At 36.1% G+C, this 25,190-nt stretch overlaps 2 protein-coding genes across 6 annotated transcripts in view; one reads left to right on the top strand and one right to left on the bottom strand.

Annotated features, from left to right (window-relative positions):
- GNPDA2 (glucosamine-6-phosphate deaminase 2) overlaps positions 1-20,114 on the top strand; it is a 40,184-nt gene extending 20,070 nt beyond the window's left edge. For 2 of the 4 annotated variants that reach the window (XM_004608000.2, XM_055137680.1), the window contains one exon: positions 1,787-5,786. In XM_004608000.2, the coding sequence (XP_004608057.1) occupies positions 1,787-1,848 (62 nt within the window). In that variant the 3' untranslated portion in view covers positions 1,849-5,786. Of the gene's footprint in view, positions 1-1,786; positions 5,787-13,541; positions 13,748-14,437; positions 14,521-19,856 lie in introns of those variants that run through there. The other 2 variants (XR_008630140.1, XR_008630139.1) reach the window with 2 other exon arrangements.
- GUF1 (GTP binding elongation factor GUF1) lies at positions 5,921-23,847 on the bottom strand. 2 transcript variants are annotated; one of them, XM_004608002.3, is made up of 17 exons: positions 23,525-23,847; positions 21,480-21,591; positions 21,181-21,329; positions 20,852-20,932; positions 19,830-19,907; positions 18,289-18,372; positions 15,733-15,797; positions 15,158-15,361; positions 13,323-13,462; positions 11,800-11,923; positions 11,325-11,457; positions 10,226-10,369; positions 9,209-9,342; positions 8,800-8,901; positions 7,902-8,021; positions 6,817-6,853; positions 5,921-6,089 (listed from the first exon to the last, which is right to left on the bottom strand). In XM_004608002.3, the coding sequence occupies exons 1-17, from the start codon at positions 23,666-23,668 to the stop codon at positions 5,952-5,954; spliced, it is 1,989 nt and encodes a 662-aa protein (XP_004608059.3). In that variant the 5' UTR covers positions 23,669-23,847; the 3' UTR covers positions 5,921-5,951. The 2 variants fall into 2 exon arrangements, with proteins under 2 accessions (XP_004608059.3, XP_054993654.1); XM_055137679.1 differs by having other exon boundaries at positions 15,158-15,295.
- Positions 23,848-25,190: the final 1,343 nt, after the last annotated feature.

Raw genomic sequence — 25,190 nt, 5'->3', positions numbered from 1 at the left:
CTCACTCTGGGAAAAGCTTCCAGCAGATAACATCTTCCACATCATAGGGTTGACATAAATCCTATCTTCAATGTGGTTGTTTCTGTTTGGAGGTAGCACTGTCATCCCATTGCTCATCGATTTGCTCGAGCGGGCACCAGTAATGTCTACATTGTGAGACTTGTTACTGTTTTTGCCATATCGAATATGCCACGGGGAGCTTGCCAGGCTTTGCCGTGCAGGCGAGATACTCTCGGTAGCTTGCCAGGCTCTCTGAGAGGGACGGAGGAATCTAACCTGGGTCGGCCGTGTGCAAGGCAAACGCCCTACCCGCTGTGCTATCTGTGGTAAATTGTTTCCACTAGCAAGTATCCTTTGTTCCTTTAAAATTACCCCTTACTGTATATTTTTGGTAAATATAGATTGTATTTTTGTATCAGTCAAAAATATGGATTAAAGTATGTCTTCTACTAGTGTTTCATAGGTGAAAGTCAAAAAATGTGTAAGAAGTATCCCTGCTTGAAAGCTGATACTTGTCACAAATTAGTTAATCACTTATAATCTGGAGAAAATAAAATATATTCCATTTTAAAAAGTTAGATGAAGGGCAGGGGCTTTCCTTTTCATTTAGTGCATTATTTGGCATCTCGTTTTCTGGGTACATACTCTTGGTAATTTGTGGGTGGCTGAGGAGATAAATGTGTAGGTAGTAAGGGGCTGGAGAGAGAAACTGTAGCAGGTAGGACACTTGCCTTTCACACACCTGATCCAGGTTCAATCCCCCAGTCCTACCAGAAGTGATTCCCAGAGCACAGGCAGTAGTAAAACTAGCTGCAGAAATTGTATGTTAGAATAGGGAGAAGAAAATTAAAGTCGTGTTTTGAGTTAGAAGTAGTCAGTTTACAGAAGCCTGTCATGAAGAACTATCGATAGTCCGGATTATGTTTTGAAAGTAATGCCAACTTTGTGGTAGAATTAAAAGAAAGGAAAAAAATCAAGAGAATTATAGTTTACTTTGATAATCAGCTAGTTTAAGGGTAGTAACATAAACCGAACTTTTCAAAAGAAAGAGCTTTAAAGGAAATGTTAATTCTGGGATGCTGATAAAATGACTTAGTGTATTTAGTAATTAGCATAAGATTCTTTCATTTTAGTTTTTCTCATGCAACATGAACATTTCTCAGTACTCCTTGTTCCTATCTGATGAGCAGATCTTCATTTTGGATTTTAGAATGTGTGTGAAATCTTAGAGAACATCAGCTTACTATAAGAATCCTGGTTCTCCTAATCCAATAATCTCAGTTCTAAGAAACCACACTGATTCAGTTTCCACAGTCTTCATATTCTTTACCTGACCATATTTCAAAATAAGAAAAATCTTTTTTTCTCCCATGGATAACATACACTAAGACCTGAGTAACAGGAAAACAACTTTTTTTCCCCATTGGGCTCCAAGAAAAAGTTTATAAGTATACCAATTATAATTTATCTTAATGTGATTAAAATATGCTCACCAAGTCATGATCAGATCTGTTATGTTACACAGAAGCTCCTGCATACAAGAACTGCTCCTACTTTTGATGTTAATTATAAAATATGGAAAAACTGTCCATAATTTATGTCTATAGTTCCATAAACAATTATTTAATGTTTCTTCAGTAGGTGAAACCAAACATTCTAATGCATTTTTAAACCACCACACTGTATCAGATGGGAGCCAAAATACTGTTATAAAATCTTTTGATTTCTAAAGTAAATGATAATTTGAAATAACAATACAACTAGAACTTTGCTTTTTTTCTTTAAGGTTTAATGCATGTGCACAATAAACTTGTGGATCCACTATACAGTATGAAAGAAGGAAATTGAAGGAGATTGGAGCAAAATTCTGCTTGAATGAACAGAACAATTTCATAAGTAGTAAATGAATTTTCAGCTATGCAATATGATAAAACTTGGGAGTTTTTTTTAAGATTGTCAGTTTTTGAATTCCAACATCTATGTTAAAACATTCCGCATTTGGAAATTGTCCATTTTATACTGGGGTTTAGGTCAGTGGCTTTCTCAACTAATCATCTCTTTATTGAATGAAATCACATAACTACCCTATAAAACATTATAGAAATGAAATATTTGCCTGTTTAAAACTTAAAGACTCATTTTAAGGTAAAGATTCTTTATGTACCATTCATTATTGTAGTGACATTCTTAAATCGTTTCTTAATCACATGAAGACACTCCAAGGCCCTTCGGGAACCAAACTATCATAGCAAACCTTTAGTTTTGGAACACTAGTATATTTTGTGTGCATTTCACACAGGCTTTCTGCACGTGGTTGCCTTAATCATCTTCCTGCAGTAGCACATGGATATTAAAAAGTCCTTCTATAGAGTGTTATATACAGAATTAGGAGAAGACAGTGCCTCAAAGTACAGCTTATTGGAAAGTATGTATACGTGCATGTTTTCTGTGCACATTCTTCCTTAGCACTTTTTTACAAATGTGCTTATTTTCATTTAATGACTTGGGTTCCTGCTCTTAAAAGTATTTTGGCAATAATGAGCTTTATAACTAGCAATTCACTTGGGGAAAATTCCATAGAAAATTTTCAAATTATTGTTAAATCTCATAAATGACTAGCTTTAGTTCCTTATATATAAAGATAAAATGATTTAGTACGTATTAAACTAATTACTGTAAACTATTTTAAATTGCAATAATTTGCATCATTAAATTGCAAATAAAAGTACATTGTTTACTATCTTTAACTCAAATAAAGCTTATTAATAAAAAAATTAAGTTATCTACATTTTATTTCCAGAAATTGAAGATTACATGCATCCGAGAGTCACAACAGTGATTTTGGTAGCTGTGTCTGCATTTACCTTTTGTTTGGTGCTAATAATGTAATTGGTTTTCACTAATGACATAATGCCCATAAATTCTCAGTCTTGTTCAACAAGAGGGTTAAACAGTATTCTCTTTTCCTCAGCATTTTTTAAGCTATCTGTTATAAGCAGATAGAGGGCTTTGTGAAAGATAATTTTGCAGGTATGCAGCAGGGCAAGAAGATGGTAAGTTGGGTTAAGGCTCCACAGACCCCAGGTCCAGTTCCCAGCACAAGGTCCCCCGCCCCTTGGGCCTCTCCCAGGTGATGCAGCAACGCATCCTTTGGCCCTTGTATTGAGCTGTTGGCCCAGGTGGCCAAGAATCACTGGGGTCCTCAGAATCCCAAAGTAACTGCTTGGAAGCCTCACCCCTTAATTCAAGTAATAAATGCAACCGTTTAGGTATAAAGCATGCTACTTTAACAGCGTATGTTGATGGTGCAAGTGCAACAAATCACTGTTAGAAATGGTTTTCAGGCTAGTGAACCAGCATCATCTTCCAGCCAACTCTTGGAACTAAATACTGGTTACTGCAAACTACCTTCTTTAGCATGTCACAGATCAGAGACAAAGAGCCAAGCTGCTTCTGTTCATAGCTGACTAGTTTGTGCTTTTGGTATGCTAAGTGAAATAGGGTCTACAAGATCACTTATCTCTATCCTTGATATTAGGAAGCAAATATCCTAGTATAGGTCCACATATTAAAGCTTTTCTCTTTTTCTGGTAACTTTAGCATCCTAACTTAGAACATAATTGTTAAACAAAGAATTGAGAAACTTGGAGATACTTCACATAGCTTTGAATTAGGATTTGCAGAAATAAACCAGTATTTTACTCCCAGTTCTGCCAGTAACATTGATTGTACAGAGTAAGTCGAGGTATCCCCAATTATTAAAATGGAATATTAAGCATATCTGTGTCTTGGTTGTTGTATAGCTGGAATGAGGAAATGCCTCAGGACAATTAGCTGCCACATATAGAGTCCACAGTGGCTATTCTAGCACTCACAGGTATATAATATTTATGTACTATAAATCTTAAGCTAACTTTCTCTGGGGGATATACATTGAAGGCATACAATTTTAAATTGTGGATATCTATTGGGAGAATGACCAACGCATAGAACTTACACTTATCTTGAAGATTAGGAAAAATATCTTTGTGTACTGTTTACTTACAAGTCAAACTATTTCCTACAGAGTCAGTTTAAAAGAATTAAATTTCTGGGACCAAGCCAGTAGTACATGGGTGGGTATTTACCTTGCATTTGGCTCACATTACAATGCCTTCTGTCACATGAGGTCTTCCAAGCCGGGACTGACCCCTGAGCACAGACATGAATGTCGCAGCACAAAGCAGAGATTTTTTAAAAACGAATTAAATTTCTCTAATTGCAGCTTATTAACAATACACAGATACTATAAAGTAGATAACGTGTGAGATTCCAAACTTTCAACATCCTTTGGTATGACTAATCATATAAAAGATTTTTAGTAACTATATTGAAATACTTCCCCATTTTCAAATATATTGTCACTAACCAAAATACTATTGCCATAGTCTTAAATTTCATCTCATCTATTAGCGCTAGAAGAGAGGAAAATAGTTGCTTATCTAAATGAAATAGGTCTACATTATAGACAGCTATTTTTCTCTATACATAATTGTAAGTAAATCTTCATTTCTAATTTATAATAACACTAGTCTAAAAATAGCCCGTTCACTGTATTCAAAGTAAAAGACAAAAATCAGTATCTAGCTTACAGCATCTTCCTGTAGTACACTCTAAAATCTGTTTTATTCCTGAACTGAGTTGAGATGATGGCACAGAACACCTGCTTTGGAGAATGTGACTTACTGGCTGTGTGACCTCAACTAAGTCACATAACTGTTCTAAAGCTCAGTCTCCTAATTATGAAATAAAATAATTATTAAACTAATTAATAAGGCTGGAGTGCACACTGTGCAGGGCGATTGCCTTGCATGCAGCTGACCCAAGTTTGATTCCTGGGCACCCCATATGGTCCCCCAAGTCCTGCCAGGAGTGAGCCCTGAGAACCACTGCATGTGACGTTCCAGAATTGTAATTAACAGCTGTTAGGAATGCCAAAGACCTAATACTGATACTCTTTCAGAAGATAGCCCTCCTATGTTTAACTGCGATACATCTGCACTCCACTGTGCTTCCTAATTACTACAGAGCCAGAGGCAGCAACCAGAGCCATACTGAGTGATGCTTGGAGTGGGGCATTTGGTGCCAGGAATGAAACCGGGGTCTTCTATTTCACACAGCTAGGAAAGAACTCATACCTAGCATGAATGAGGCATTAGTTCAGTCCCCATCACTGCACGTCCCTCTTTTCCCAGCACTGCACTGCTAACCCAAACCATGAATGGAAAGACTCCAGGGTCCCAGGAGTATAAGATATGGCCCTGTAAAAATTCATCAAAAGCCATTTCACTTTAATAACTCATCTAAAAGCATCTCAATTTATAACAATTTAAATTTCGCATCCTAAGTGTGGTGCTTTTCAATGTAAGGGGAAAAAAGTGCACAAGAACAAATTAAGATTCACCAAACAATGCCAGTGTTTTGAACTCGCGTATTAGAAACATGTCTTATCTTTTTTTCTCCATAACTTAATGGCCATAAGAAATACCGAGGCTAGAGAGACGGTACAGTGAGTTGGTTGCTTATCTTGCAAAGTGCCCAACCTTGCCAGGAGTGATCCCAGAGCACAGAACCAGGAGTAAGTCCTGATATATAGCCAGGTGTGGGCCCCAAACAAGAAGTAAAGAAATAGCATAAACCAATTCTACTAAAAATAGAAAGAGGTAAGTAAATATTGTCCAGGCCTCCCTGCTAGACAGCTGCAGAATAGAAATTTGGAACCAGACAAGATGGCTTCAGAGTTCAAGCTCCTAATCGTTTCTCTACCATCTTTCAATAGAAGTTAATTTAAATCTAAAAACCCAAACTAACCTTTTTAGTAATTTTCATACTGTTGTCAACATGTGAATTACTATAAAAAAATTCAGAAGGATGCACAATATTTACGAAAATGTATTGTATTTTTCCACCAGTTATTTATCAGGTTGTGTTTTCAGAACTTTGATAAAAGCATCTTTGGGAACTTCAACATTGCCAATTTTCCTCATTTTTTTCTTTCCTTCTGCTTGTCTCTTCAAAAGTTTCATTTTTCGAGTAATATCGCCACCATACTGAAAAATATTTTTGAAAAGTTTACAAGTCTAAACCAATTTAGAGAAATATATAATTGCTTTGTTAAAACTACTTTATGTTTATCCCTGTGGAGGAAATCTGCAAATTTCCTTCTCTTACTTCCTCAAAGAATAACCACTCTTACCTATTTTTGAATGGAAATGAAGAACCCAAGGATAGCTAGTATGCCCCTATATTATGGATACAAAGAAAGGATTAACTGTATCCTGACACACAGCTTTAAATTCTGATTGCATAACTAACTATAGCTTAAAGTAGAAGACATAAAGATGTTACCCTTTCCTAAACATTTTGAGGAAATATCATTTCATTCTCTTAGTATTACTAAATAAATTTTAGATGAGACAACAAACTCAGCAGAGCAATACAAAAGAGGTGACAGTCTAAAGCCCACGTTAACACATAGCCACTGTCTTCAGAATCTTTTCTCATAAAACAACAAAATCTTAACTGTTAAAAAATGCTTATATTAGGTACTTTTGTAAGTATCATATAAGGCAATGTTTAAAAATACAATGACAAAAAATATTTAGGAATGTAATCAATATGAGTAATCTATTAAGAGTCAGGATAAAATTTTTATTAAGCAGAAAACTTGAACATGAAAAAAGATTGAACACTGGTAACCAACAAGTAAATATATTTATAACTCCTTTGACTTTAAACTCATGAAATACTGTTAATAACCAGAATATAGATACTTACACATTTCGCCAAAACATTTTTTCTATAAGGTTTCACACTGTGAAAGAGAAAATTTTATCTTAAGTGCAGTACTTCACTATATTGGTTACAAAGATACTAAATTTCAAAGACTATATTACCTTTTTACAAAGTACCTAAATTTCTAAAACAATTTTACCCTTACTAAATACCATATTACTTATTGGTATAAAATTAGCATAAAAACTGGTAGTTTTAATGCTTTTCATGTATCTGAGATCAAATAAAAAATGAATTCAACATGAATAGAAACATAATTTAAAAAAGTCAAGGCTTATATGTAATATTAAGCCATATTCCAGTATGGTTAAGACCATGATTAGAAGAAGAATTATGTAAAGATACTTCTGCCTAACATAAAATTACTGCCACTATTATTTCCAAAATACTAATTAAATATGATTATCTCATTATTAACTCCAGTTAATGTGATCAAGAGTGATGAGGTATATCAATGTACTCTTAGAAAGCGTATTTCAGAGTAAATTAAGTAATTTTTATATACCTAACCAGTCAGTACACTAAGTTTCTGAGAAATTTTTTAAGTAGCTCCATTTTTACATCTTCCATAAAGAAAAAAAACAGTTTCCTCTTAAAGTATTCTCTATCTTAACACATTTATAACGGAATAATTATTTTTCACTTATACTTGCTATACTGAGTTATCAATCTAATTTCTGGGTATTCGCTTAACACCAAATAACTGGCAGGCAAAATGATTCTATGAATTGAAACTTGAGTCCAGAGAGATAGTAAAATGGGTAGAGTTGCCTTGCATGTGGCTGACCTGGGTTTAATCCCTGGCACCACATATTGTCACTTCAGCACCCGTCCAGGAGTGATCATGGAGTGCACAGCCAGGAGCAAGGTCTGAGCATCTCTGGGTGTTACACAGAAACAAAGAACTGAAACTCACTATAGATACAGGCATAACATTTACGCTACAACAATGTAAAAAGTGAATTATAACGTCTCTACCAGCCATACAACAGCTTGGGCCTGAGCTACAATCAAATGATATATCATTTCTAAAACCAATCCAAGAGCAAAAATTAATTCCAACTCACTTTTCTCTCGCAATGATTTTACTTCCAATAGCAGCTTGAATTGCTATTTCAAAGAGCTGCCTAGGAAGACAATCCTTCAGACATTCACAAATAGCTTTACCGACAGAGTATGCTTTATCTCTAAAACAGAGAAAAGGCAACTATTTAGACATTCTAAATAAGAACGCACAGTCTAGCTTTTTAGTCCATAGGCAGAATCATCATGAAGGTCCTAAGGACATTCCAATTAAACTTTTTAAAATCAAAAATATCTCCTACAATCAGAACTAGGTATACTTATCTGAATATAAAATCAGCATAACAGAAAATCTAAAGAAACATACATTAGAGAATAAAAACCATTCATGGTCCCTATTCCCCACACACATACAAACTCTATATTAACTGCTTAAATATAACTACTTTTCTGCACACCAGTTATACTAAATTACTTTAGTATAACTTTAAATTATTTTAATGTAAGTATAAATTAGTTTAGTATAACTGGATCACAGTGTGTATATCTTTAGCAGGTATTCTTTAACAGGCATTTTTATATCCCTAAATATTCATATTATAGTTTTAATGCTTAAAATTGCTTATTACATGACTGCTTCAAAATTTATTTTAAGACATGCAGGTTATTTCATTTTTAATTATACATTTTTATGACAAAACATTTTAAATCTAAATCTCATAAATTGAAAAAATAAAATAAAATATTTATCTTACTTGGTAAAGGAAACATTTCTTTCCACTATATATTTTAAAGTCTATAAAAAAATTTGAGGAAAAAAAATGAAAGAAAAACTGATAAGATGAAATTTATCTTAAAGGCTTTAAAATGTAGCTGTCAATAAAAAACTAAGTAAATAATAATTACATAAAAATATAACAAATGATTTTTAATTTAACTTACTTGTGTACAACAGTTGCTAGCTCCTCTACGATATTTCCATTCAACAGAATGTCCATTTTTACAAGATCAGCAGTCTGATAGCCTGCATCTTCATAATCAAAACTATCAAGGAAAAGTACAGATTTATACATCCCAGGAAAGTTCTTTTTTTTTATCCAAGTCATTCTTTTCTACCTTCTTTTATCCCTCCCCACCAAAAATCCATCAAAACATTACATCTACATTTCAGATGAGGCTCTAAGTGAGTAAGAAATACAAAATTAAAATGACTGCTTCAAGTCCTTCTAGTCTTGTAATGTTTTCTCAATGATCTTTAAAAGATGAGACTGCTAAATAAGTTTTAGAATAATCTTGCTGGTCAGTATTTCAAAGAAACTGTCAAGATACCTGAATTTCCCATCATACTTACCTAGCATATCCAGATGATAAGGATTTCAAAGAATCATAAAAATCCACCACAATTTCATTCAAAGGGAAGAGATACTGAAGCATTACTCTACTTTGATCAATAAATACCATATTCTTCTGAACTGCTCTTCGAGACTTGAAAAAGTAGAAAAAAATATTTAACTATAATCTACACAAAAATGATTTAATATGAAAGATATTGATTATTTTTTTTAAATTCCCTTATAAATTCTAATAAAGATTACAGTGAAATCTTTAAATAATGCAAAAATCTGCAATATTTTAAGAGAAGGGAAACTATATTTCAATAACAATGTACTTGCTCTAAAGCATTTTAGATTATGTAGTATTTCATCCAACAATAAATCAACTGTAACTTCCAAGTTAATCTTGTAATTTAATTTTACACATAATTATAGAACCAAATAAATGAAATGACCAACTTTAATAGTTTCTGTTAGCAATTAAAAATCAAGTCCAACAGTCATTATTTGAGGGGTCTCTCTAATATCCAAGTAGTTCAAATATTTTTTCAGTTACTTTTGAAAACTATAATTATATTCAATTTGTGCATTACAACCTAAAGCAAAATGGATCGTAACCAAAAGTCTCCCGGGTTGGGCTGGAGCAATCGTATGGTGGGTAGGGCCTGTATCTTGCATGCGACCAAACTGGATTCAATCCCAGGCATCCCTCTGGTCTCCAAAACCCGGCAGGAGAGATCCCTGAACGTAGAGCTAGGAGTCAGACCTGAGCAGCACTGCCCAAAAACAAAGTCTCTCAGGTTGAAATATCAACTCAGTAAATTAAGACAGATGATCAAAAGTTCCAGATCCATTGTTATTTAAAATCGAAATAGCTTTTTCTCATCATTAGAAATAGTAACCTCTAGGCCAGAGCAATAGTATAGTGGGTTCAACCTTGATATAGGGACTTTTACAAAAGTTCCTTATTAAGTTAAATGTGTTTTGCAGGAGTGATCTTTAGAAACCTGTATTAAACTGAATTACATGTATACCTGGCAAAGCGTCATTATTTTTCCAGTATATTCATCTGGTGTGATAATGGTTCCCAAAACAACAGGCTCCAAATATTCTATTACTTTCGATTTATCAGGGAACTGAGCAGGATTGATGATTGTAATTTCTTTTTCCCTATATTCCTAAGAAGAAAAATCACCAATATTTAAAAAATGTTTTAAAATCTGTTAAATATCATTAAATTTATTGGCATTACTAAAAGCAAAAGAATGCCTAAAGGTTAGAATATTATCTTAAAGATACTTTAGATTAAAAACACTTTAACTATTATATTGTGATTACTGTTATTAAAACTGAAAACTTATTTAAAAACATTTTAATGTCTCTTAAAAGGCATTTTAATTAATTTTCTAAATAAATGTTTCTGAAAATACTTAAAGATAGTTGCAGACAGATAGTAAATGGGTGAGGAAGTTGCCTTACGTGTGACTGACCTAGATTTGATCCCTGGCCCCACATACACCCACCCTGAGCTCTGCAGAGACCTAGAGTAAGCGCTAAGCACTGCCAGGTATGGCACCCAAACCAAAAAAATAAATAAAATCCTTAAAAAAAATTTACAGATGGCAGTTAATATTAAAATTAGATTGTCAGAAGTAATAAAGGACTCTGTCTTAGTTTGTAATCTAAAATTTCCTATAGATATGTAGGACCAAGTGCTTCACATTTTATAAGATAAATTTACTTATAGCCAAAACTATATTCTTCATCATTGGTCCAGAATCTTATCATCATCCTTATCATCATCATCATCATCATCATCATCATCATCATCATCATCATCATCATCATCATCATTTTCTACTTTTTATCCTCAGTCACAGAATGCTATTATGAGCATGACTTTTTCAGGTTAATTAAAATTATACAGTGATTTGTTTTCAAAGTAGTTCCTCCTGATTAGTAATGAAAGAGGATAATTGTTTAGATCAACAAACATTTAGGTTTAATGCTTACTCAGCAACCGACACACTAGAATTTTCCTCTGGTATACTCCCCACGTATCTGACTTATTTTATTCTTTGCTAAGAATAAATTAAAATTTTCAGAGTATTATTTGTTAGTTTGCCATAATACCTTTATCAATTTTGCTGACGAAAGAACAGCTTTATATGGAACAGTAGGGGTTGTCAAAATAACAGAAGCATTATATTCTTGTTCTAGTCGCTGGTTGAAAACTTCCATATGCAAAAGTCCAAGAAACCCCAACCTGAAAGGGGAGAAACTCAAACTGAGACATGTTTATGACTGATGGCCACTATTTTCTTTGTCAAATCTTAGCTTGTGTGGAGGAACAGAACAGTCATTCAAATAATTTTCCTTTCTAGTTAAATGCAACATAATTTCATAAGCTTTTCATTGGGATCCTATTAAATATCATTAAATGTCACTAAAACTTATTCACAAAATATATCTACAGTGAGAAATAGGAAGACAAGTAACTTGAATTCACTTTACACAATTATTAATTTATCTTAAGAAATCCCCAAGAGTTACATCTGAACTTTACTTTCTGATAAAAATGTAATTCTGCAATTCAATCTGATCTTACCTCCAGCCAGCCCCAAGAGCAAGGCTACTGTCCCGATGAACTGTCACACTGGAATCATTCAAAGTCAGTTTTTCTACTGCACTCTTCAGGTTATTATATTCGGATTGGTCTATGGGGTACATTCCTGGGGACACAATGGTTTGTAATATCACATGTGAACAGATAACTAAGGCACTAACTATGCAATGCTGTCAAGATAAAAACATATCATTTAGTTTTTTACTTTACTGTATTTCATTGAAGAATACTGCTGTCCTAAAAAAAACTATGAATATTTAGTTACTGTAGCTTCAAAGTATCTTGCATGTTTGTAGTCTTAATAAAATTACAACCAAATAACATCCAAGAGATGTTATACTTATGCAAAAACATAGAGAAAACCAAAAGAACTAGGGAATTAAGCTCTATTAGGATAATGAACTTTGTACATTTCAAGAAACAGTCATTCCACAAACACAAATCAACTTAACATTAGTGATTAAAAAAAAAAGGAATAAAAATGAAAATTACATTGAACTCTTCTTCCTCTATGGCTAAATATAAAAACCAAAGATAAATTTTACTATTTTCAATTTAATGACAAAACTGAAATTCTTACTGACTTGTCAGATTCTTTCTTCTGACACTTCAACTCTTCACCTCTGAAGTCCTCCAAGATCTAAATGATTCTAATTAAATTTGGCAATAAAGGTCCTAATTCCCAGTGAGAAGCACAGAGAGAGAAAAAAACGAGGCAGAATGCCCAATACACAGCAGTCAGTTATGTTTCTCTCAGTTTTTTTTTACATATATTATAACCACAGTAATAAAAAGTCCTGAATTCATACAGATGAGTGGGGACACTACCCAAACCTGTCTATCTATACCAGAACAATATTAAAGGTGAGCAAAGGAGAAGCTATAGTAGCGACTGATAATTAGCAACTAAAAACCCTAATAAAAATGTAGTTCAAATATAGTGAATTATTTATGGAAACAAGAAGGAAATTCATATTGTTATGTTCTACTTCTGAGACAGCTTGCTATTTAAACACCTAATTATTGGGGCCAGAGAGATAGTACAGGGCATCAGGCCTTGCAGGTGGCCAGCCCCAATTCAATCTCTGCACAGCTGGGTATAGCACCCATATATATATGAATATATCTATGAATATATATATGTGTGTATATGTATGTATATGTATACATATACACACATATATATACCCTCATATATATGTGCATATATATACATATATATTCATAGATATATATATGAAAACCTATTTCCCCAGAAATCCTGAAAGTTTTAAAAAATGATTCTCACATAGTGTCACTATAAAAACATTATAGTTTTCTATACTTATAGAACAATTAACTTGTATGTAAATGGCAAATATACACACATATAACCACAAGAACAACAAAAAAGTATCCTGCAATGAACTATTTAAAATGAATATTCTTAGTATTTTTGATGATAACTTATACTTTCTTTTGCAAAATAATTTGGCCCTCATCTTTGGAATTTGTGAGCTCCTCACCTGCAAATACCATCGGTTTCGCTGATTTAAAGCCAGGCAAGGGCTCCACTGGTTGTTTATGTAAATATAATGTATCTCCTATTTGTGCTTCAGTGACATCTTTCATCCCAGCAATCAGATAGCCCACCTGTCCTGCATATCTAAATAAAATTATTACACGGACATATTTACTGCTTCAATGTTTCAAATGCATACTCACAATTACTTCTGCCTTTCCAGGAAATCACCCTTTCAAGCAAACCTCCATCTGCGTATGGGCTACACATCAATTCTCAACTCTTTCAAGACTGGCAGCAAGAAAACATACCAGGCTTTACGATCTCTTACCAAAGACCACGGCATGACAACCAGTCTCATATTTTATGATTTCACCTACCGCTGTACATTAAATAGCTTCTAAAATATAATGCAAATATAGTGAACTGGTAAGTGCAAAAAAAAAAGAAACCCACAAAGCACATTTGATTTCGATTAGTGAATTAGGATGATGTATAAGAACCCTAACTGAAAATACGGCAGAATTACAGATGCTTTTAAAATATCTAAGTAAGATAAAGATAGACTTTATGACTCACAAAAATGAACCAAAGTAGGGGAACAACAAATGCATAGAAATACAGAAATAAAGAACACGAGAACTGGTCTTCAGCAGAAAGCTTGGAAGCGGCTGGGAAGACAGGGCACATAACAATGGTTGAGGGAAGTGTTCAACCCGGAGGAGGGGATGCTGACAGGTGGCAAAGTGTTATGCACGAAAACCTATCAGTAATGGTACTGCAAGCCACCATGCCAGAAATTTATTAGAAAGTGCCTGTCCTAAGAGGCAGGCTGGTGAGTAGGAGGAAAAATGGGGACATGGTAGAGGGAAGTGGACACTGGTGAAGGGACTGGCCTTGGAACACTGTAAGCCTAAAACTTGTAAATTCGTAATCCGTGGTGACTGAGTAAAATTTCTTTTAAATGCTATGAACAAAATAATACTAGTTTTAGACTACAATACGAAACTATCAAGTGAGAACTAAACAGTTAGAGGGATAAATATTTTAGTTTTAGATTGTAACATGAAACTAGTGATACCAAAATGACTGTAGGGCTAAATATCTTAATTTTCACAGATGAGAAAACGAAGACCTAAGAAAAGAAAGCTCCAACTTTGGGCCCAAGAATCTATCTCAAGACTACCAGGAGAACTGATGAGGTAGGCATGCTTTATAAATAAACTCAGAACTCAGTGTTTTTCTTCTTTTCAGTTTTTGGCCTACACCTGTCAGTGCTCAGAGCTTACTCCTGGCTCTGCACTCAGGGGCACTCTTGGCAGTGGTCAGGGGACTGTATGGGCTGCTAGGGATTGACCTGGCTGTCCTATTGCTCCAGCCCAGAACTCAGTACTCCTAATGCACTTATCTTGATTCTATCACAAGCCATGGATTCTAATTAATCCAAGTTTCACCATGAATTCCACAATGAAGAAAAAAGAAATCAGCAAGTTTTGTATACTACTATTATGTTAAAATGTAATAATAGAAACATAAAAACATGTCAAAATTGATGGTATTCATATCAAACGTATCTGTATCCACCTTTCTACACCAGATCACAAAATTAGTTATAACCAATCAAAAGCAGTAAGCATCAAATTTCTGTCTTTCAAGAGATTTCTTTTCTTTTGTTTAAAAAGAGATTTCTTTTTAAAAGACTATTCATTCTATTTTTGCATTATATATCTTTCTTTTTTTAAATTACCACATTGGGACCATACTAAGCATAACAGATTAAGAAAGGCAGGAATAGAAATACATACAAGTGCATTTTAATTTCTAATGAAGACTACTTACAACTTATCTGTTGGGTGCTCATTAGGATTTAGGATTCCTACTTCATTAACTTCATATGTTTTTTGAGTATGTGCAGATACAATCTTATCTCCTTTGGAAACCACTCCATCAAATAATGCAATATTGGTTATCACTCCCCTATACTGGTCAAAAATGGAGTCAAATACCAAAGCTCTTAGAGGATTTTTGCGATGTACTTTAGGCCTATATAAAAATACGGTTTTAAAAACACTCATTAATAGGAGAAACTTTGTATAAAATAAGGTAGTGTGTCTATATATTAACTTTAATTAAATATCAAAGAGAAAATGAGTAACTTTTTAAAACTTATATACTAAACTTGACATATCAAAAAGGTAACAACTGATCATATAATCCTCTATTAAAGTGGTTGTTAGAGATGCTTATCATCCTGATTATTTTCTATTATTTTAGTTCGCTAAATTTGATTTCTACACATTTTTAAAAATTAACAGAAGGCTTTTTTATCAGACTGTAAGTGTAAACAGATCAAACTGGTAGTCTTCATATTATTTAAAAATAAACAAAAAAGAACATAACTAGTAAATACTTACGAGGGTATTCTTTCAATGACTGCCTGAAGGATACTTTCAACATTTGTTCCAAGTTTAGCAGAAATCTACAAATATGTATGTAAAAATAATAATAATAATAATAATAATAATAATAATAATAATAATAATAATAAAGATTTAAAGCTTAGACTCTACTTTTCTATCCTGGTAACTTTGCTTTATAATCATACAGATAAAGGATTCCTAACAGTTACCAATATATCTGTTGACCAATACAAAGAGAAATACATGAGTATTTTGATAAAATGTCCTCCAATTACAGTTATTTCATGGTTCTTAAATTACAATAGCATCATTGAAAAAGCACTGAATTGTTCAAAATATTTAGCTAAGAATTGCGACAGTCCATGGTTTTAATCAATGTAATTTTCCCTGAGCTTCAAATTCTTCATCTGATAAATTAGAAGTGATAGTACACATTTTACCTTTCTCAATTTGTTTTGTGCCTGTAATTAACAACTTAGTGGATGGCACCCACATAACCGAAATGCCCTTCCTTTCCAACCTTTCCCAGATAAGAATACTGGGCAAGTTAAGTATTTATATATATTCTATTCTCTCCCCATCACAAGCAGCTGGCAAAAATTCAACTGTGATTATATCCAACTACATGGCTTTTCTATACCCATAATTAGAGTCACTTAACATTACTGGCGAAAAAAAATAAGTGTCAAGAGACTGAATTCTTTGAATTCAGGATAAGGCCCTCAATGTGCAGGCACGTCTGCTAACGAATTTACATTATTACTCAGGATATGCCAGACCACGTTGCTTTAAAAGTCAGACATTTTCCTCTCTGATCAATTCACTCCTGAGTCCAGGTACTTAACATTTAAAACTTCTTTGCTTTCTCTCGTTTTTCAAAACAACTTTCTCACACATGTGAAAATTTAATCTTTCTAAATTTCTGCTCTGAATAATACTCACTATAATTATTCTCAAGCTCTTACCCAGATTATCCCAAATGCTGAAGAAAATTTAGCTTGTATTTTAGGGCTACTTTTTTATACTCAGAAATTGTATACATTTCCATGACTTTAGTGCTATATACATAGTAATGACTCCAAAATATCTGTATCTGAGCCACAAATGCCTGAATTGCAGATTACAATTCTCTGCTATCTAAGAGACATGTTAGTCTTTTTTCTTTTTTTGTATTTTTTATTATTTGTTTGGTTTTGTACTACACCAAGTTATGTTCGGGGTTTATTTCTGCCTCTGTGCTCAGGGATAACTCTTGATGATGTTTAAAAGACCATTTTGTGGTGCCAGAAACTGAACCTGATTTGGTCACATGTAAGGCAAGCTGGGTTCTCTCTCCAGTCCTTGACAGACACTTAAAAAACCATTATGCTCTAAACAGTGCTCTTCATTAATCCTCTGTATCCTCCTTGAATCATTTCCCTACTAATAAATGCCTAATAGAATCCAATCAATTGCTCAAGTATAAGCAAAATGGTTTTTACTGCCTTCTGTAAAACACACATCAAATCTGCCAGCTTTCTAATATCACTATTACATACCTACAACCTCGTACTGTATCTGGAATATTACTACTGTGCATTCACAGAAGTGTGTGGGCGCTCACTGCGTGTGTTTGGTGGCCATAAGCCACTTCCCCACCCCGGCCTGCTGCTGCTGATGGACGCATAAAGGAGGGAACAGGGCCACCAAGCAGGCTGGTGATCAGTCACCGTTTATTCCAATCTCTGTCCTGCTGTTTGTTCCTTCTCCCCACACATCTATTAAGTCTCGCTGTGCCCCCCATTTGAGTTTCCCCGATGCTCCTCATGCTAAGTCTCTGTCTCCAGTCTCACAGCCTTAGACAGGTTTGAACCTGATTCAGTCATATGCAAGGCAGGCACCTAACCACTGTACTATCTCTCAAGTCTCATTTATACATTTTTAAAAACTAATGACTTCCTCCCCTAAGTAGAATAGAAACACAATGATAAAGAGGTCTTGCCTAGCCTGTTACTGCTAGACATCTGGATAGCACAAACCAAATAAATAGCTCAAGAATTTTGTAAGTATTTATTAAAATCAGAATATTAAATTATTCTTTATATTCTTATAAATATAATGCAATCTAAATATAAAATCACAACCCAGTACTACCTTAGTACTCTTAAGGCTCTTGTCATAAAAAGAAGAAAAAAACCCCATTAAATTCAATGCATATATATGTAACCAAGAAGGAAACTACTTTTTGTAATTTTCTTTGGGGAGTAGGGGAGTTTGGGCCATTCCCGACCAATGCTCAGGATTTACTCCTTGGCTTTTTCACTCAGTGATCACTCCTGACAGTGCCTGGGACTATATTTTGAACAGGAATCAAACTGGGGTCACATAGAAGGCAAACACCTTAATCCCTGTAAGCACCTACCTCTGAAACTACTGTGTTTTCAGCAATTACATCAAGTTGTTTAGAACTATCAGTTGTTTAGTGCTGTACTATCACTCCCATCGTAATTACATGAGATTTTTTTTAAAAGTACAACTAAGCCTTTGGAAAAAGAAAAAAAGATATTTTACCTTAATACATTCATCACCTGGAATATCAAAAACCTTTTCAATTTGCTTTTCAACCCTCTTAGGATCAGCATTCTTTAGATCTATCTTAAAATAAAAACAAAACATGCCTTAACATATTAAAATATAATTTTATTTTTGAACAGTTTTTAAAATGCTCCTATAATTTTTAAAAGTGGTAAACTAAGAAAATCTAGATATGCACAATATATATGTCAAGCTGTTAGCTACTTAATTGTTCAACAAGTTACAAGTACCATAAAAACTGTCTTTATAAATTATGTTTGATATAGCTTGTAACACATAAATCATCTTACCTAACAGCAATCTCCCTTTGCTTAAATTAAAAAAGTAATGCAATGTATTTTAAGCTAGGATTCTTAATTTAAGAACATTTGAAAGATAAAAGTTTTGTCTATCACTCGTACTAGCCCTTAACTAGTTACTTGTCTTATATATCACTTCCTTGTAGATCATAAGTTCCTTTTCTTTCCAACTAAGTAATAATTCCTTTTCTAAAAGCCCTTCATCATTTAATTTAAGCAGACTATTTTCTTAACTAAATGAAAGAGTGAAGAAGTCCGAATTGCAATTCTATCATATAAAATTCTAAAACATAAATCCCACCAGTGAAATAATTGAAGATCCCTCATATCAGTGGGAAAAAACACTACCACAATCTTCTGATATACAATAACTAATGTATTTCTGGCACAAAACACTCAATGCACTTGGGATTTTCTCTTACTAGGGTAATGACTTTAAGCACTTTTTGGAAAGCATCTACAGATAGGGCAAGCTGTTACTGGACCCAACTGTAATAACAGAGGTTGAAAGAGTCAGAGAGTGAAGAGAAGCTAGAGATGAAGTTCAACGGCTAATGCATTAATCAACCGCGTCTATACAATTGAGCCTCCATAAAACCTCCAACAAAAGGGGTTCGGAAAGCTTTCAAGTTGATGAACATATGTGGATTTGGGGAGGATGTATATCTGATGAGGGCAGGGGCATTCCCTTGCCCTATGTATCTCTTCCATGTGGCCATTCCTCTATACAATATACAGGTAATCTAGTAAGCAAAATGTTTCTGAATTCTTTTAGTTGGTCTAGCTAATTAAGGAGGTTGTGAGGAATCTGACTTATAGTCAGAAATATTGGTAAAATCACAGACTTACAACTATGTCTAAAGTCCACGGAGAAAGTACTGAGAATGACCAATTTATAAAGAATTACTGGAATATCAGAAGCCCAAGGCTTGTGATGCCAGGCTTGAGACTGGCATCTGCACTGAAGGAGAGCCAGATGCAAAGGGCAGTCTTATGGGCATCTATGGAATCTGGGCCTCCATGTGGTATTAGGACTGAGCTGAATTCCTGATATCAAGCACTATTTGCTGTAGTGGGTAAAAAAAAAATAACTCTCCCCCTCCCACTGTCCACACATTGGATACTGAGTGTCAGGAACCTATTTACTTTGATATTCAAACAGTAAATATACTTTTGTAAGTATAAAAATAACTAGCACTACTTCTTCGTTATAATTACCTTGTTTATAACTGGAATTATTGATAGTTGTGCTTCAAAGGCAAGAAAGAAGTTTGCTACAGTTTGGGCTTGAATACCCTGTAAAAATCAAGACACAGGACATTGAGATCATCCTTTTATCTTGCACAAAACTAATAAATCATGACCAGTCAGCAAATCTTCATCAAAAGCAAAGGATTAACACAAAGCACGGTGTCTACGCTTCCATGCACCTGGGAGTTTCTGTTTGATGTATGTATGACACTGTATTTTAATTAAAAATAAGTACACTGGGTGGGGGGCTGGGGAGGTGGGGGGGGAGTGGGGAGGTATACTGTGATTCTTGGTGGTGGAATATGTGCACTGGTGAAGGGATGGGTGTTCGAGCATTGTATTACTGAGACTTAAACCTGAAAGCTTTGTAACTTTCCACATGGTGATTCAATAAAAGAATAAATTAAAAAAAAAAAAAATAAGTACACTGGTTTCTTAACTCCTGTGACCGGTTTTTAAAAATTGGGAAGGGGACTGTCACATCTTGTGTGACAGGGATTATTACAAGTGTGATGCTTGGGTCTCTGCAGAGGGGGCTTGGAAGACCATGCAGTCCTGGGGATGAACTCCTGTCTGGCTCAAGCAATGCCTGTGATCAGCTCTTTAAGCTAATCTCTCTAGCCCTCAGCTCAAATGTTTTAAACAACAAATTACTCAATTTCACAGAAGGCTGTAGTATAATAAAACCTCAAGTTACTAAAGCACATGATTTCAGTTAAGTAATATAACTAATCATCTTTTAAAAAGCAAGTAGTTTATTTCCAACATATTATTTTTTTTATTACTGTTTTGGTTTGGGGGCCACATCTAGCTGCGCTCAGGGCTTACTTCAGGTTCTGTGCTTAAGGGTCACTTCTAACAGTGAAGGGTTCAAATCAGGGTCACCCATGTGCCAGTAACCACCTTAAACTCCTATAGCAAAAATGCTTTTTAAGGAAAACTGTGAAATAAAGAGCCACGTCAAATCACAGAAAATGATTTTTACCTACCTCATTTGCATCAACCACAAGTAAAACACCTTGGCAAGCAGAAAGTGATCTGGACACTTCATAACTAAAATCAACATGGCCCTGAGAAACAAAAAAATATTGATAACCCTAGATGTGAAGGTCAATTACTTAAGTATTATAACAAATTTGCTACCTAATAAAACATAAAGTGGCTTCCCCTTTTTAGAATGTGACATTATTTACACTATCAGAACGGAAACAAACAAAAATAGGTAGCAGTTTTAATGTTCAGTTCAGAAACTAAAGAATTTGTTTATATTTCGTACAATGGTTAATATAGCAGAAGAGACAATGAATATTCCACTTACTGGTGTATCTATCAGATTTAAAAGATACTGCTTTCCTTCCCAGGTATAGAAGAGCGAGGCTGTCTGTGCTTTAACAGTGATTCCTCTTTCTCGTTCCACTTGCAGTTTATCAAGAACTTGCTTATTAATTTTTGTTTTATCAATTGTCCCTAGAAATACAAATGCTAATTGACATTTCAGTAGATTTTTAAGAGACAGGAAACACTATAAAATTAAAACCACACTTTTAAAGCATGATAAAAAAAAATAATCCTTTTCTCATGGCCATTAATGAAGAATATAGTGAACAATAAAAATACCCGTTAGTTCCAGGAGTCTGTCAGCCAGAGTGCTTTTGCCATGATCCACATGTGCAATGATGCTGAAGTTTCTAATATTTTCAACAGCAAATCTAGACATATCAACTTTTTCCTAGAAAAGAAAAAGATTACACTTCCAAACACAAATTTTTCATAAGTATTCCAGATAAAAGAATATGACTTTAGTCTTTCTTAAACAATTATTTCTAACAGTTATTATGTAATTTGTTATCCCTCTTGACAATGGATGTACAGCCAAAGTCACATAACAAATACTGTATTACAACAGAACAAATACATCATTTTCGTTCACAAAGATGATTATATCTCACAGCGGGCAACGCGTTTGCCTTGCACGCGGCCGATCCACGTTCGATTCCCATCATTCTAATGGCCCCCTGGGTATTTCCTGAGTGCAGAGCCAGGAGTGACCCCTATGCATCGCTAGGTGTGACCCAAAAAGCAAACAAAAAAAAAAAACAAAAAACAAAAAACCCAAAGATGATTATATCTAAAGTCCTTTAAAATATTTCCATCACTTAAGACCCAAGAGGTATTGAGTTTCTTAAAAACACAAGGTACCCATAACTCTAAACCACCTAAGAGTGCTTGGTACCTGATCCAGTAAGACCTCTTGAAACACAAAAGCAACAGAAATACTGGGCGTGAAATTCTCATCCTTCCCACCACTACTATATAATCAATCACTAGAATCAGTTCTATAATATGTAGTAGTAGTAGTAGTAGTAGTAGTTTTTAAGAGACTAACTCAGATACAATTGTGTTGTTTGGCAATTTCTTTAGAAAAAAAAAGACCACAGAAGCAAAAAAAAAAAAAAAAAGGACTTTACTTATGACTTAAAATTCATAAGGAATTTAGAATGAAACACCTCAATTTTAATGCTTACATCTTAATGTTTTGCTGGTACTCTACAAACTACTAAGAAGTGCTATGTATGTAAAATTCTATTTGCCTAAACATTTATTTATTTTTTTTTAATAATCAGCAGGATACATGTGGGTAGAAATACAGAACTCAAATGACCCTTAAGATTTGTTCGGGTTTTTTTAATGCGTCCCAATGCAAGACAAACAACAGTGCTACAACTATACTTTAAACAAATTCTGCAAAATACAGGCTGGGGAAATAGTATGAGCGGCATCGCATTCTCGGGCCCTAATAGCATCACCAGTTGACAAAAAAAAAAAAAAAATCTCTTGGAGTGCTCCTCCAACCCCTGCCCAGGACCACCTAAGCACTGATTGGGAGTCTGGGTCTCCCTGATCCCAAAAAAAGGTGCACAAAATAACTGAACTGAATTTTTTCGCCCTCTGGCCTTTTTCTCCCCACTATTCCGTTCAAAAGACTTTTTTTTAAAGGAGCATGTACTGTACCAATAGTTCATTTTAAGGTCCACAGGTGTTTTACAAAAGGGCAAAAACGTACAGTCATTTTTCCTACTATAACCTGCAATGAGTTTACTTTTCTGCTAACATTTTTTTGGCACCCCAGCACTGCACTGTTAGTTTTCAGAACTGCTGAAAGGCTCACTGTCTGCAACCACAGTAGAACGTGTGTTTGGACCAGGGTGCAGTGAAATGACAAAACGAAGACTTTTTTGTGAATTTTCTCCGCTCTTCTGTGCTAGCCACTAAAGCGCACAATTCTGTGCCTTATAATGTCCAATCCACAACAACAAGCCAAAGGATGTTTGGGTCCCTCAATTCACCAAGGAAGAAACTTGAGTTCGCACACTGCGGGGAAACAGCGCGGAGGCAAGCAGCGGTGGCCTCGGTCCACTCGCCCCCGCAGCTCCGGTTTGGACACCACCCATTAGGAAGAGCCTGAGTGAGTCCTTGAAGGTCACCGGGGCGGGGGGGAGGGGAGGGGATTGCAAAAGCCCGCGGAGTCCCAGCTCCGCGCTCTCGCCCCTCTCCCGCAGCCTGCGCTCCAGGGGAGTGCGGGGTTCACTGCCCCAAAAGCCCACCCTGCGCCCCCCGCCCCCGCGGGGTGCAAGCACGCCCAGAGGCTCCAGGACGGTCACCTTGCGCTCCGCAGCGCTGTGCGGCCGGCTCGGAGTCGGGGGCAGCGCGCGCGGGAGCCCGCGCAGCCGGGGAGTCGCGGCCACGGGGGCCCGCGGAGCGAGCGCGCGCCCGCGCCACCAGCCCCGACCCGTGACGATCCACATTCCCCCGCCGCGTCAGACGACAGTCCCGGGCCGCGACCGCGCCATGGCCCGCGGCTCGCGGGGCTCCCAAGGCCGTCTCCGCCGAGAGGCCGGCGGACTCGATTCAACGCGGGCCTCGGAAACGTGCAAATCGAAGACTCAATGGGCAACGCTACTCTGTCGAGCTCGCCCCGGCACCCCGTGACGCAACGACGTGCATGACGTCTGCCCGGCGTCGTGACGTCACGGCGCCAGCGTGCCTCTGCGCCTGCGTGCGGGGACGTCACGTGACGGGCGGCGCTGAGTCCTTTGTGCAGGCGCTGTGCTTGGTAGGAAACTTTGTTTCCCTTTGCCAGGCCCAGTTCCTTCTTTGCGGATCAGTTCCTCCTTTTGCTTTCCCCAGGCCTTTTTGGGAAAGCCAACCATTAATCTAAGAACTCGCAGATAGAGCGGGAGAGCAGGGAGTTCAGCACAAGGAGAACTTTTTTTTTTTTTTAAATAATGTAGGACAGAGGAGTCGAACCCAGGTCCGTCCTGTGCAAGGCAAACGCCCTACCTTCTGTGCTATCGCTCCAGTGTGGCAAGCTACCGAGAGTTATCCTGCCCGCTCAGGAGAGCCTGGCAAGCTACCCGTGGCTATTCAATATGCCAAAAACAGTAACAAGTCTCACAATGGAGACGTTACTGGTCCCCGCTGGAGCATCAATGAACAGCTGGACGACAGTGCAACAGTGCAGAGCTAAATAATGTAGGAGTACTGCTATTTATTCAGCTATTAATTAAGCTGATTTAATTGGGCATGAATGTCACATTACTTTTTTTTTTCAATTTTTTAAATTGGATATCTGTGAGATAGAGCATTATAGAGCTGTCCATAATTGGGTTTCAGTCATACAATTATCCAGCACCCCTCCCTCCACCAGTGTGCATTTCCCACTACCAATGTCCCCGGCTCCCCACAACCATCCCCCAATCCCCCACCCCGTACCCCCAGCCTCCCTCTATGGGAGGCATTTTTCTTCTTGCTCTCTCGCAAGGAGAACTTCTTTTTTTTTTTTTAATTTATTTATTTTTAATTAGAGAATCACCGTGAGGGTACAGTTACAGATTTATACACTTTTGTGCTTATACTTCCCTCATACAAAGTTTGGGAACCCATCCCTTCACCAGTGCCCATTCTCCACCACCCGTAAACCCAGTGTCCCTCCCACCCTCCCCAATCCCATCTCCCCCCCACCCCACCCTGCCACTGTGGCAAGGCATTCCCTTCTGTTTTCTCTCTCTAATTAGCTGTTGTGGTTTGCAATAAAGGTGTTGAGTGGCCGCTGTGCTCAGTCTCTAGCCCTCATTCAGCCCGCAACTCCCTTCCCCCACATGGCCTTCGACTACAATGTAGTTGGTGATCGCCTCTCTGAGTTGACCTTTCCCCGGAACGTGAGGCCAGCCTCGAAGCCATGGAGTCAACCTCCTGGTACTTATTTCTACAGTTCTTGGGTGTTAGTCTCCCACTCTGTTATTCTATATACCATAGATGAGTGCAATC

The sequence above is a fragment of the Sorex araneus genome, chromosome 5 (genome assembly GCF_027595985.1).
Source record: "Sorex araneus isolate mSorAra2 chromosome 5, mSorAra2.pri, whole genome shotgun sequence".
Taxonomy (NCBI): Eukaryota; Metazoa; Chordata; class Mammalia; order Eulipotyphla; family Soricidae; genus Sorex; species Sorex araneus.
The sequence above is the reverse complement of the archived record's forward strand: the minus strand, read 5'-3'. Positions and strand labels throughout refer to the sequence as shown.

What these genes read in the sequence shown, in the direction of transcription:
- GUF1 (XM_004608002.3), bottom strand. Translation starts at nt 23,668, where the DNA reads ATGTGGATCGTCACGGGTCGGGGCTGGTGGCGCGGGCGCGCGCTCGCT. An exon ending in CAGACTCCTGGAACTAACGG is followed by an intron (nt 21,330 to 21,479) that starts GTATTTTTATTG and finishes TTGTATTTCTAG; the next exon opens with GGACAATTGATAAAACAAAA. An exon ending in CAGGTGATGAATGTATTAAG is followed by an intron (nt 15,798 to 18,288) that starts GTAAAATATCTT and finishes ACATATTTGTAG; the next exon opens with ATTTCTGCTAAACTTGGAAC.